The sequence below is a fragment of the Tribolium madens genome, unplaced genomic scaffold (assembly GCF_015345945.1).
Source record: "Tribolium madens isolate multiple individuals breed KSU strain unplaced genomic scaffold, Tmad_KSU_1.1 Scaffold_19;HRSCAF=116;Tcas5.2_LG9, whole genome shotgun sequence".
Taxonomy (NCBI): domain Eukaryota; kingdom Metazoa; phylum Arthropoda; class Insecta; order Coleoptera; family Tenebrionidae; genus Tribolium; species Tribolium madens.
Window position 1 is genome coordinate 13,376,475 of NW_025400983.1, and position 14,092 is coordinate 13,390,566.

Genomic DNA, 14,092 nt, shown 5'->3' on the forward strand with positions numbered 1-14,092 from the left:
TTGCTTTATTATTTTGCGAATTAGGTGCAGATTTATACAGGGCGGAATTACCAAAAATACTTTGATCTAAGTCTGGCTTATTCAGCATTTTTGGAACAAGAAGTTTTGATTTATTGCGTAACTTTAAAATAAGCAATCTTGTGGGGGTTTATAAGGAAGATAGGATTCTTAATATTTCAAGTTATGGAAGCTGTTTCAAAACATATCATTAGAAATGATATATGAGAGCAAGAGTAAGTGAGATATTTCTATTTATATGACTATTCAAACGACAAACATGTAGACTGTAAAGTTGTTTAGTTTTTTGGATATAAATGATGGTGGCAAGAAAGTAAGGCGTTTAATAGACGATATTTTTGTACTGTGTTTAACAAGATGTCTCGTTGTTAAACAAGTAGAACATTGGAAAAAACGTCAGCCCTGATAAAATTAATGTAATAAAGTTGTGCAGTGTTAAATGATAACTTTGTGGAAGGATAAGTGACGTGACTAATGCACTAGCTGGAGGCATTAATCAAAGTGCAGTGTAGTAACACATATAGTGTAAAATAGAGCGCACTTACTTTCTTTGTACTGTAGAACGTTTGCGTGTTTTTCGTGAATCACGACGCAACGATAGCACGCCCTTTTGCTGCAACAAAACACATTTTTATTAATGTCATAATATTAGTCCCGGCCACTTCCTTTTATCCCTCATTTATCTAAAAAAAAATTCACCTGCGTAATATCTTTATTGTCCAGGATAACAGCCTGTTTTGTGCAGGACGGCCGCAATTATTTTTGAGGGTTACACAATTATGCGTCAAAAAATGGCCGGGTTTAATTGTGACGAAGTTTTCATGATGCCGGTGTAAATCAAGCGTGACCCGATCCCGGGCCCGGATCTAGAGAAAAAAAGGAGGTCACTTACTCATCCACGACTAAGAACTTGTCGCCCTCCGATCCTAGACATCGTCCTTTACTGCTAAGTCGTGGCCCTTCTATGATGATGGGTTGTCGGACCCCCGACTGGAACCACGTCCCCTCCCATCGCTCCGGGAAATAGCAGCCCCCTGAAAACACACAGACAGCGCGCTAATGTAGATAATGCAGATGCATGACCGGCTAGAGGGGTCAGATTTAAAACTGAAACCGACGAATATGGGAACAGGCGAGGCAAAGATTAGCAGTTTTGATGAATTTACACGGTCCGTATCATTTTTAGCGGCGGCACTGGTCGAGAGCTTTTTCAGGCCCAAAATTAATCGTAATTGAATTATTTAGGCGTTTGTAATTAAACAAAAAATCACGTCGGATTATTATTTTGAAATCATTGGTTAAAAGTTTTTCTGCATTTTTTCATTTTTCCAATCTGACGCGTGATGCAAACTTGATGGCCTATCATTCTTTTTAAATTGTTTTATGCCCCGATTTACATCAACCGCTATAATTGCGACACACGATCAAAAATGCAAATGTGACAATCCGATATTGTACACGAGGGAAATGCAGTCATGCAAAAATTCCTATTCTCCGAATAGGCGCTTGCGATCCAACGTATACAAAAACACCAATGACTCTCATGTTGTTTTCATAAAAGAAAAGGTTGGAAATTTCTTAATATGGTAGTTTAGTAAAAAATATGTAGATATATTTTTTGTGGCATTTTAATTAAAATAATTACTATCTAGTAGTCAGCTAAATGTTTGCCTACTTGACTATAATAATGCAACACAAAATGCTTACAACGCAAATAGTTTTCCACTATACCTATGTAATCAATTAATCATGCACACAAAATATAAATCGCTCTTTATAATTAAAGTTCAAATGATCGAATAACTTAATTAGCGAGCAGATTTAGATTTAGAATGACTCGTAAAACGCATTAGCTCTAAAATTGTAAATGTAAATTAAAAACTGCACCAGTAATGCTAGAGAAATTAGTTCTTTTGTGCATTTTTTGTATAAGATGCATATTTTTTTTTTGTATAAGGTACATTAATTATTTATTATAACTTTGTCATGAAAACATACAAAAATCCATTATTCATTCACTTAAGATGTTTTAGGATAAAAGTGATTAGACTTGTCTTTTGTTTGTAAATAGGAATGGGTAATTCAGATTTTAAAAATTAGGTCAACAGAATTCGTCAAATATTTAAGTACTGATGCCAGTTAGCATTATTTTATATTTTTACTCAAACTAAAATGAAAAAAATAGCAAATCTAATAGTCCACTCAAATTAGACAAAAATCGGGCGATCGGTGGAAAAAAATTCTAGTGTGAATTTTTTTAAACGCTTTCTTTATAGCTCGAGGAGGGGGAGGGAGTTAAAATTGTCTTTTTTTGTTTTTTTGCCTATATTTCAAAAACGATCACTCCTATCGGTTTTTACCTTCTTATCAAAATTAGAGCTTATAAAATTTTCTACAAAAATGGTCTTTTGCATAGGACTAACCGTAAGCAAGGTGTAGGACTGAAAAAAAACATCATTTAAAAAATGTGCTTTATCCGCATTTAAAACAGAATTAGTCTTGTGATTAAAAAAAATTGACAGTAAAGTGAATTTATTGGATCCAATACTTCATTAGAGGTTCTATAGTCTTCCGAGTTGTCCTCATATGCTGCATCTTCGTCTTCAACTTAAACTTTGAAAACCGAATTACATCAGTTTTGTTCAATATAATATTAATAGATAGATGATTTAATATCGATGATTTGAATACAAATTACAGTGAATTGGATGTATTGGGTCCAACAGTTTATTATAGAGGGTGTCAAGGGGGTCTATCAAGTCTGCCTGAGACTTCGTCCGCGTGTATTTCTGTTATAAAATGGGAAAAAAGCCTGTTCACAAAACCATTCCATAGGCTTAGATACTCTGTAAACTGCATAAATTTGTTTTGTATGGGACTTTGATGGCATTAATTTAGTTAGCATCTATCCCAAACGCTAGATGACAAAAAATGTTCAACTTTGATCTAAGAAGTGTTGTCGTAAAAAATAATGGAGTTATGGGTTGGGGCGTTTTTCATATATATATATATATATATATGAAAAACGTTTTTTTTTATATATATACAGGCTGTATTATGAAAAACGCCCCAACCCATAACTCCATTATATATATAGTGTTATTAATACTCACACAGTGTAGGTGTTATTCGAAAAAAATCGTGAAGTTATAACAGAACGGATAAAAGTTAGACAAATTATATTTTTTTAAGAAGTAGGTATTTCTAAACTAATAAAGTAATAAACAGCTGAGTAATTGCCGTAATATTTGGTCAGTTGTAAAATGAAGTCGTAAACATATTCGCTGCAGTCGTAAACTTATAACTCTTTTTTAAAAAATGATATATTTCAGGACGATAAACTGCACTCCGTCTGTTTATTTCCCTGAAAAAATCACAGCGTTAACATTTTACAGTGGAAAGATCTTCATAAATTAAGTATTACTGAAACCGTAAGCTTTATTTAATTTATAAATCACTGCTAACAATCTTTTTGTCTTGTTTGTACTAAAAATTGTGTGCGCAAGGTATGCGAGAAATTAAGCAAATCTACCTAAAATTAAGTCAAGTAAAACTGATTTGAGCTGTGTAAAATGTAGTATGTTATACCCGAATGAAACTGTTTCGGGTATATTGCTTTGTTAAGATTCGGCTCGTTCTCTTTGAATGTGGATTGTAGAGAAATACTCAACTCTTTATCGCCCCTCATCACTTTTGTCTGGCAATGAGGCCGATTGCCAACACCTTGATTGATCGCCTTAACATTACATAGACAAATATAGGTCCGATAATTGCAAACGACCCTTCAGAGCTGACCCTTCCCGATATATTTGCATTCGCCATTTTATAATCTCACGCACTTTATCTCTCACGATTCGTCTTTGTCGAGGCGAAGAAAATAAAGATGGATGCAACGCGCGCCCAACTTTAACTATTAATCGTCGAAAATGTACGTGAAAGTGGATGAGAAGTTTTATCAAAACGTTGGGGCAAGAATTCCGATTTATCGGCGGGCAAGATACGTGTCCGAATTATACAGTCATTTCGTCTTGCCCCGCACTACCGTTTTAAAGCCCTTCCACATCGATCCACCGGCCGGAAATTTACTGTTTTAATGTAAATTGTTGCACGATAATGTATTGCCGGCTAGGAATGGGCGGGTTATTTTTTTAAATTTCGGGATAATGTCCCACGGGTAATTATTTCGCATGTTGCGTTGTGGGTCGACGACGACGATTAAACCCCAAAAGTTGTAGGAAATAAACCGGTGTTGGTTGGTTTGAATAAAGTGTGCCGTGCACAGATAGTTTTCAATTTGCTACTTATGTTACCTTGTTGTTTAAAAGTAGCAGTGAGGTGGAAAAAACAAGGCAGGACGATAGCGAAGTGAGTGAAGAAGACGAACCATCGAACATCCATAGTGAAGCTTTATTGCTGCGGGTTACATTGTAGCACTTTGTACCTGAAACAAGAACAAAACGGAAGTGCTTTTAATAAGCCAAATGTTTTATCGAGGTAATTTCGTCTAGATTGTGTGGTGGGTGCTCTTTTCCGGGCAAAAACTTATATATTTCACCTTAAAATAAACACATTATACGCTACTCTGAATTTCTATTATAAAATTAAGCTCAGCTTGGCTTAATTCGACTTACGAGTGCACCATAAAGCTATATAAGGTGATTAAAAAAGGCCGTAACTTCCTAGCATTGTTCAGGTGGTTTTTAGAATCAATTAATTACTCCCAGAATTGCAAACAATAGTAGATTATACAGGGACATTTTTTATTAGTATACATAACCCTATGTATACTTTTAAAAAAACCGGGACAATTTCATAGGGTAGGCGACCAACATTTCAAGCTTTTAAAGGGTATGTACTAGATATTAAAATATTCAAAACAAAAATTTTATGTCAAGTTTGTCAAGTGTCAGTCTTGAAATTTAAAGCGCAGATTTAAAAAGTTAATACCATTTGTGTGGTATGTACACCAAAGTGGAGCGAAAGATATGGCCGCATCGCATGGCCCTCACAATCGCCACACTTGGCACCTAACAATTTTTAAAAACAAAAATTTATACTAATGTTCCAATGCAAAATTTAGAAGAGTTGAAAGAACGTATTCGTACAGAATGTAATAATATACACGGTGTTTCACATAATTTTACGAGGCCTGCGCCTCGCGAAATAGTGATAAGTTTGACAACTACTGTCATGGGTTTTCAAAAATTAAATAGTTAGAAGTGTATTTTTTGTATCTAGTGTTACGTGACTTTTATATATTTGGGTGCGTACATTGGGCGCAAGCCTCGTAAAGTTATGTGAAACACCCTGTAGATCCTGAATTTATCAGGAATACAATGGCGGGGTTTTCAAAATCGCTTGGTTTATTCTTTGGAACTGCAATGAAAGCATTTTGAACACTTGCTTTAATTATTAAATATTTTTAATTTAATTACTAAGTAGTTCATGCAACTACTGATAAATAAATCGTGATTGCAACGTGTGAAATGCTTCAAATGACCTCATATTTGACTCGGTCAAGTCGCCCTTGTGGACATTTCAACTCCTAGGACTTGAAGTATTTCAACTACGGTTACAAAAAAGCCACTTCAACCGTTTCTACAGAGATACAGAAAGGCGCAATTTTCGACCGCTTTAAGATAAAAATTTTGTTACGTACTAACCTTCCTGAGGTGGGTGTAGCTCTTCAAAAAAGCAATTTTTATTAAATAATTTATTAATTTTATTTAATAATTTTTAGGCCTGCAGAGTCGTAAAATCACTAATAAATATGTTTCTGGTTTTGATAAAAATTACTATTACAATGGAGGAAAGTGTTTCTTTTCATCCCACAGTGGAAGTTACTGACCGAGACCACCCAAGGAGGAAAAGACACTTTCCTTCAATCAATCTTCAGCGTAATACATATAATTTTATTAGAAAAATTAACAAAAAGCAATCGTGAAAAAAATGTCATAAGAATTACGAATGTTAAGGACTTATCAATCTCAGACAATAATTGGAGTGGTCGCTTCACTCCTCCAATCAATTGTCTTCAATCACTAAAATGTTCTTACCATTCTTGATGTTTAATAGACAGTTTGTAATAACAATAGGAATAATTTTACATTTATTTTTTGGAATCTTGTATGACCATGTTTGGTTTTATTTTTTCTTTCGATATCGTCGTTCGTTGAAAACATTCCAGTTTATACATATACCTTTTTGCTGATTTCTATGACTTGTCAAACCCAGCATCACAACTTTTTAAACTAAGACGAATTAAGAGGCTAAAAACTGCAATATCTTTAAAATCATAGCTATGTAAGCAATTTAGGTAAGGTCCAGTTTCATAAACAAAATTGAAGAAGCATTAAATTAAATGTTGTTTAGAATGGGCTGATTACTACGGATTGTAACAAAAATTTTACATTCTAAACCAACATTAATTTTAAAGTCCATTTAATACGATTTTGAAACCGGCCCTAACTACCTATACTAAATTAACAATTAAATTAAGTTTATTAAAATGCATGCGTAGTGTTATTTACTTTTATAATTGTTTTATTGTTAAAAACATAATTCCAGTCTTCTCAAAGATATACTGTAAACATATCTCCGGAGCACACTGAAAAATATTTTCAGAGATCCGGTTGTCAAACGGACCAAACCGGAGTCATGCGTTATGCGCCAGAGTATGCAAATTTTTCAATTACAACGAACAATCGGCGGCCTGCATCATGTACGAACTGGTCGTCTATAGAATATGAAGGAACAAGCCTGGCGGCGAGCATAACATAGTGGAATGGGGATATCGAGACACTTGGGTCAAATCCGGAAGACACCGGAGTGGAGTTTCATGTTCGCCGGGGGTGCGGGAACTTTGAATACCAAAGCGTCATGTGCCATGCATGGCGGTTTGCCGGGTATTTCCCCACACCTTGTATCTAAAACGACGTGATAATTTGACAATAAGGGCAATTGCAGGGGATGAAAGGGATCCGACACAAATTCACCGCTAATGGCCTCTGAAGGGAACATCGGCAGATGAATAATAAATTGGTCGGTTATTTCCTATCCCTCCCGCGAGAAGAATCGCCATATCTCCTAGTAGTGGTACAGTAAACAGCTTTGCATTTTAAGCTCCTCCTTATTAGTTTCCGAAGTAATAAAATAAAGAAAACATAAGTTGCGCCGCCAGAATATTAAACTCTCACGCGGTCGACTGTGCGAAATAAAAACAAACAAGATTTAATTTAGTGCCGAAAACGGACCACAAACCAATTTCGGTATAACAAGTCCATTAAGTCCTGTTTTGTGCAGGATGTGACATTTTTTATGAGCGCGGAACATGCGAATAAAGCTCAGATTTACGTAGACTTGCATTATTCTAATACAAACTACACCTTAACCGCTTTATCACCTGTTTCATGTCAAAGAATATCGCGTTACTAACTGACATTAGCTTACCCTTATCTGCTCACGCGCACTACGATGACAGATTTTATTAGAATTATTATTATCATGAAACAACAACCGGAATTACTTCACCAAACAAAATATCACACAAATACCACTAATATTGTGTACCGCGGCCTTAATTAAACATGCCCTTTTATGTGCATTATTTAAAGATAGAGCAGCAAACTCAATTTTACAAAGTACTTCTCTGTACGACTAATAAATAAGTTTAGGTACACCTCAAAAGCACATTTACCTTTCGCCTGTTTGATCACGGACTTAATTTACTTGCTTCAACATGCATGGTCGTGGCTAATTCTTTTTTGTTCTGTGGTAACTGAAACGCACCTACAATGTGGACCCCTAACAGTCGACGCCCTCCTCAAAACTGTCACAGCTACTTAAATCCCCTAACAAATAAAGTGGGAAACGCTTTTTCGAAACTGCTAATTATTCAAGGTCTGGGATTAAAAGTGCAGCAACTGTTTTTCACAGGAGAAGGCTGAATGATGTCAACACATTCCGATATTCATTTGCATTTGAATGCTCCGATGTTTTTAGCGGAAATAGTCTTTTTGGTCACCATATATGCACTATTTGCCGGAGTGTAATCAAGCTTTGTATTTTTTACAGAGGCGGATCGTTGATCATTCTTTTAAATAAAGCCAGTATTGACTCAAAAATGTACCGGATAAAAGCAAAATAAGTGCACAAAAAAAGAGTAACTGTTTGGTATAAAAGAACTGGAATTCTGCATTTGAAAATTTCCATTTAAATTTTATTAATGAATTAAGATTGTTTTGAGTTTACTTAAAAATTTGACTGTACATCACTGACATAAAACACAAGCTAATTCTCGAGTGTGCTAGGCACTCATGGTGTACAAAATGCGATGACCATTCATAAAAATATTCGACAATTTTTGACTATTCGTTGTATTATAAATGAAAATTACTTTCCGGTTTTTTTTTCAAGAATTCAAAAACTAAAAATAACATATTTTGTTTAGCATGGAAGTGCGCAACTTTGACCTAATTTAACCGCTCTCATATCTCTTATAATAACTGAAATTTCCATGGTGGTGCTCGAAAAACGGGCACCCTGTATAGCACCTATACCTACTTCTCACATTTAGGACCGGTTTATAGAAGCGTCATCAAGTTAATTAATGCAATCAAACGTCAAATTAATTGGTCACGTGACCAAATTGAACCAAACAGATGCTTAGATTCAGCATTAACTTTTAAAAGGAAATTAATTTTTAATTCGCCTTCTATAAACCGATTCATAGTGTTTTTAGCCGGAATAGAAATAAAATTTTTCAAGTTTCTGTAAAAACATTAGTTTTCATATTGAACATAAGTTTTTGTCACAATTAAGATTTTTATGTTTCTAAAGGGAGTATTTTTTTTCAATTACATCTGGTACGACCAGATGGTAAAATATGAAATCGTTCTATACATATAGTGGAAAAAATCAACTACCTACGTTATGACATTCTTGTCATAAGCTGTGCACAAGTTTTAGAATTGGGGGGATGACCAACGAAAATAAGAATATAAGATAGGTGTGTTTTAATAATATTGGTATACACATCTATACACATAATTATTTTTAAACCTAAAACAACATAAACAAAAAATAAAAATATTGCAAAAAAAATTTAATACATAGTTACTTATAAATATCCTTGGCTCATTAGGAGAGGCTATGCCCCCTTTACTCCTTCCCTATGGACACGCCTTTGTTTCTTGTACTAGCAAACTTTTTTCTCATGTAGTCTAGATTATTTAAATTTTTTGGTGTTTTAATGATGAAAGCTTGTTAAAAATCTGAATAAAATTCAGCCAAATTTTTGCAGCAAAAACAAAAAGAAAAGATTGATTATGAATGAGAAGTACGCAAAATACAAAATTGCATACGTAAACGTTTCCTTTGGGATCACTAAAAGTCAATACTCACAAAAGGGTAATTTGTTTAACGTAAGCGCGTCCACAATCAAATGTCAAACAGCACAGTTGCATCAACAATCGACAAAGAGTGAATCAAAGTTGCAACTTTGATTTGTAGGATTAATGCTAAACTTTTGACTGGGCCGCTTTGAAGAGATATATTTTCCACCCCTTAAGAAAACAAAGCTAGATTAACGGTTAAGTTTAAGGGATGTGACAGCGTTAAAGTCCTTTCATCTGAAACAATCTGATGGTAAAGAAGAAGATGAATAAACAAAGGCGAAAATATGGAATATTTTAACCGAGTTGTCCGTTCCAGTTCATGGATGGTAACGTTCGTCATCAAGAAGTTTTGAAGTTAAAATGTCATAAACTGCGGAGATGGCCCATATGGAGATAGATTGTTATGGAGACTGAGATGAGAATGTGGCGAGAGAGCGAATGTGTTCATTAACAAGAGTGGCCTCATTAGTAGATGCCCATTCAGCAGTGCGAGTTTTGCTCTAATACAAAGTATACACAACTTAGTCAACTGCAGCTGCAGGATCAGCTCGAGTTTGAGACATTGTAATGTTTTATGTCCAACTGTAATTAAGATGTGGCCACAGATCGATGCATATTTCGCGTCTTTCAGTTTCGGAAGAATTTATGTACTTTGGAAAAGGAAGTTTGTAATTTATGTAAGCCGACGGCCTTGTTGTGTCGTCCTGTTTTATGTGGTGGCCAAATTTGTTGTTGTGGGTTTGTGTTCGGCATTTATGCAGAACCTATAAGTTCGTTTGTTGGTAACGAAACGAAGTAATTAATTAAAACTGAGTCTAGTGATCAAAGGGGTCCTGCTGGTATCGGTTCCCTATGAAATATATCCCAATTGAGAAGTCTTCGGTTTAGGAGTAGGCCTCCGACCGCTAGCACAAAAACCCGTTTCAGTTTTAGTGAGGCATAAATTTATGAATTACTGCTATTTGTTTCAACTTTATTAAAATACAAAACACGAATTTAATAGAGCTCTCATGATAAACTCGGTACAATCTAATGTATTAACGAAAATTTTGCATGCTGATGAAGTTGGGAGAAGTTGACTTAAACTTTATATTAATTTTGTCTGGTGCGTAATTAAGTTGGGTCATGAAAGAAAAGGTAGGAAGGTTCTTCTTTTCTTTCTGCCGAAACGTCGGTGATTATTGAAAATTTCTCTCAAATCTAAATATGCTTATAACACGTCATAAGCGCAACTGAATCATGCATGTATGTATTGTATGCATGTATGTATGTACATTGACATTGAATTAAAACTACAAAGGGCTCCTTAAAATGCCACTGAATTTAAATAACAATAGGGAATGATGAAGCTATTTTTTGATGGCACGTTACAATTTTGGTGGGTGTGGATGAAATTTGAAGCTGTCTCTTCGAAAATAAGCACCTGTCGATGTTTTGATAACCAAAAATCATAAATATATAATTAAGCAGGTGGCTTAAAAGAAGAATCGTTCAGCCAAAAGCTTAGAGGTAAAATATACATGCATCTGAACAGGTTTCCGATGTAAATTTATCGCCCGGTGTTCGTGAAGTTTTTAAAAGTTTTACGGCTTTATTTCATTTCAGAAGCAATCATTTTTATACTCCATATAAGTTTTAGGAGGTTTGAAAAAGTGGAGGTTGGGGTTGGTTTTGAGTGGTTAATTATGTGTCCTGGCGTCGCTAATAGTAACGTCATAGATGTTTGTATGTCTTCCACTGTCACTCTAGACAACTTAAAATATTCATAAAAGCGAACAAAGAGAAGTTCTTTCTTAAAGAAAGAACTTCTTTTGTATAATTTTATGAGAATTTCAAACTAAGTACATTTGATGGCTACCGCCTAATTAGCTCTTTAAGGGTATCAAAGAAACCCATTACTATCTATGCAAAAGACTCCATTCACTTATCATGCCATTATATAAATCCATTAAAATATTACTTTGTGTCGAACTGCGATCTTTATCGGGCCAACCCTTTAAAATGACGCCATCTGTCCTTTTCAGACAAAATGATGTATAACTGTGTCAAATCCGATAGCATTGGTCATTTACGACCATAAGAATATAACTGATCTACTTGAAATTAGACTAAATTGATTGGACGGTAATATTTATATAGAGTGCCTTGGAGTTGAAAATTGACTTAGTACCGTGCGATCAAAAATATAATATATTAGAGTAGGCGACTATTAATATTCTACAGTTGGCAACACATTGGCTGGGAATTGTTCAGATAAAATTACATTGTTGCAACAAAAAAATCGTATCGATGTCAATGGAAGAGAGAAGTCACTTCATAGTTTTGACACTATCATCATTTGATTTACTTTTGCTTTAGTTTTTATCAAAATTCAAAGATATCCTGTTTAATCTCTTCCAGCGAAATGGTTTTCAATAGGTTTGATTCGTTTTTCTTATTTTTTTTTTAAATTTATGAACATAAAATATTAACATAATAAGTTGGTTGTGGTGATAATAATTTATGGTAAAACACAAGTAATGATACTAGTAGTGGCCATTGTTGCAGCCGAAACAACAGTTTTCAAATAAATAATAAATATAAATTGAATTATTTCCTTTCACAACGTGAATCTAATCTAATCGAGTCATCTTTGGATCTAAAAACGTATGTCTGTTTTTTAACTAACTGCAGATGAAACGTCAAAGAAAATGATAAGTTGAAGGGTAAATCATCAGCTTTCTGATCATGTCATTTTACCTCTCGACTTGTCATTTTATTTGACATTTCACAGACATACGCTTTCGGATCTAAGGACAAATTATCTGGAACGCTGGATAAAAACGCTAAAAAAATCATATAGAAGATCATCGGTATCATTAAATATACATAAAAAAGATCAAATCTCAAAAAATAAATGCCAAAATTTTTTGACAGAATTTTTTAAACATTTTTCCACGTTCCTTGTATCTTATCTAATGTGGCATTTTTGTCCGGGTCGCGAATATTGGCCCACCTGTAGGTATATAAACCATAAAAAACAAAATTATAGGAAAAATTATTATAGGTGAATATTAACTAAAGCTGGAATTAAATTACTGTAGCAAATTTCTTTTGAAAATTAAGTGTTTACCTAAGTCTAGTTGAGTCTTTCTCATTGCTTCTAATTCGAAATTTACGACTTATAAATTAATAAAACCTACACGAATTTATGATTTTACAACTTTGTTTTATCCGAAATTAAATTTCAATTTGATCAACATGATACAAAGTCGGGCACAAAACAATAACAACAACCAAACAAAACTATCGCAAAAGCAAACTTTTCTCGAACTATATTATTATTAATTCACTGTTTAAATCGCACAACTGGGATTTAAATAACCGAGCTTTTGCCCATAAATTCATCAGTGAAGTCACGTCCTACTTTCATGGTATGCATCCCGCTGGGTCAGAGCGGCTTGCATCAATTATAATTAAAAAGGGCGAAATTCGTTACCTACGATTCCAACGCCTTCGAATTAATTAATTTCAATTTTTGAAGGATAAATGACGCCCGCGAGTTTCCATCCCTTAATCTGCTGAGGATCGCGTAATTAATAGTTTGTTTTTGGGAATTACACAGTTTCGAACAATTCGCAAAGTTTTCAAACACATCAAGTACACGTGTGCGCTTCGTTACTCACTGCTGATGCATCCTCAACATCTTTTGAACGTTTAAACAAGTGCATCCGCGGAATATGAATCTCTTTACCAACTTTACCAATTGATACAGTATGTTTAACCAGATAAGCAACTTGCCTCGACGCTGCATTCGTAATTCGTGATTACCGTGACATGTCACGACGTCTCCTTAATCAAAAGAAATAACAATACTCTCTTGCTGCTGCAGCAACCACTTTGGTTCACTTGCACATCAATGCAGTCATTGCAGTCATCTTTTGATTATACGAATGATTCAAGTCGCGAATTAGGAGGAAGACACTCATAAATTTCGTACCAGTAAGTGGCTTTAATTTGTAATTTTGGCCACAGCGGCAAGATTAGAATCTATGACCGTCCGGAGTTCTAAATCAAGAGAACAGCTTCATATTAGGATCCAAAAATTAATAAGCGAAACTCTACGTTCTCTGATATCGAGGTTATATACTGTTGTGAGGTGAAAACTCTTCATAAATTGTGTCATTTATGTTTGAGATAAAAAAGAAGATATTAGCAAATTCTGTCGAAACATCTTCCATGTCTGATTAAAAAACTGTAGTTGCCCTTAGGGGACTTGATGAAATTAGTGATAAACAAGAGAAAGACAGACAGGTACCGTTGTCAAATAATTAATTAGGACTTTACATTTCGTAAAATGAAGAGTGTTTTTGTGTAAGATGGAGGTTCTAAACAGACAGTTAAAATCAAATTAGTCTATAAATAATTAACAGAAGTGAATGAGAAAAACAGTACAGTTACAGTCGGATGTAAACCATGACACCACGTAATTGTTTACGACTTAAAATTAGGTGCCAAATCCAAACAAATGAAAACAGTTACTACATTATGAATTTAAACCGGTCGCATAATTTATTTATTTATCTTTAGTCAAATAGTTATGACGAAACTATTAAATTTATGTATGTGCAATGATTTGATTTTGTATAAATTGCAATAAAGAAAGTAATATTTTTTCAAATAGAAACCTATATAAGGTG

At 34.3% G+C, this 14,092-nt stretch overlaps 1 protein-coding gene across 3 annotated transcripts in view; it reads right to left on the minus strand.

Annotated features, from left to right (window-relative positions):
- LOC123015755 overlaps positions 1-14,092 on the minus strand; it is a 74,248-nt gene that overhangs the window by 15,451 nt on the left and 44,705 nt on the right. For 2 of the 3 annotated variants that reach the window (XM_044415670.1, XM_044415671.1), the window contains 3 exons: positions 4,329-4,459; positions 911-1,052; positions 564-631 (listed from right to left, as the gene is read on the minus strand). In XM_044415670.1, coding sequence (XP_044271605.1) covers positions 564-631; positions 911-1,052; positions 4,329-4,416 — 298 coding nt within the window. In that variant the 5' untranslated portion in view covers positions 4,417-4,459. Of the gene's footprint in view, positions 1-563; positions 632-910; positions 1,053-4,328; positions 4,460-7,714; positions 7,823-14,092 lie in introns of those variants that run through there. The other variant, XM_044415673.1, reaches the window with a different exon arrangement.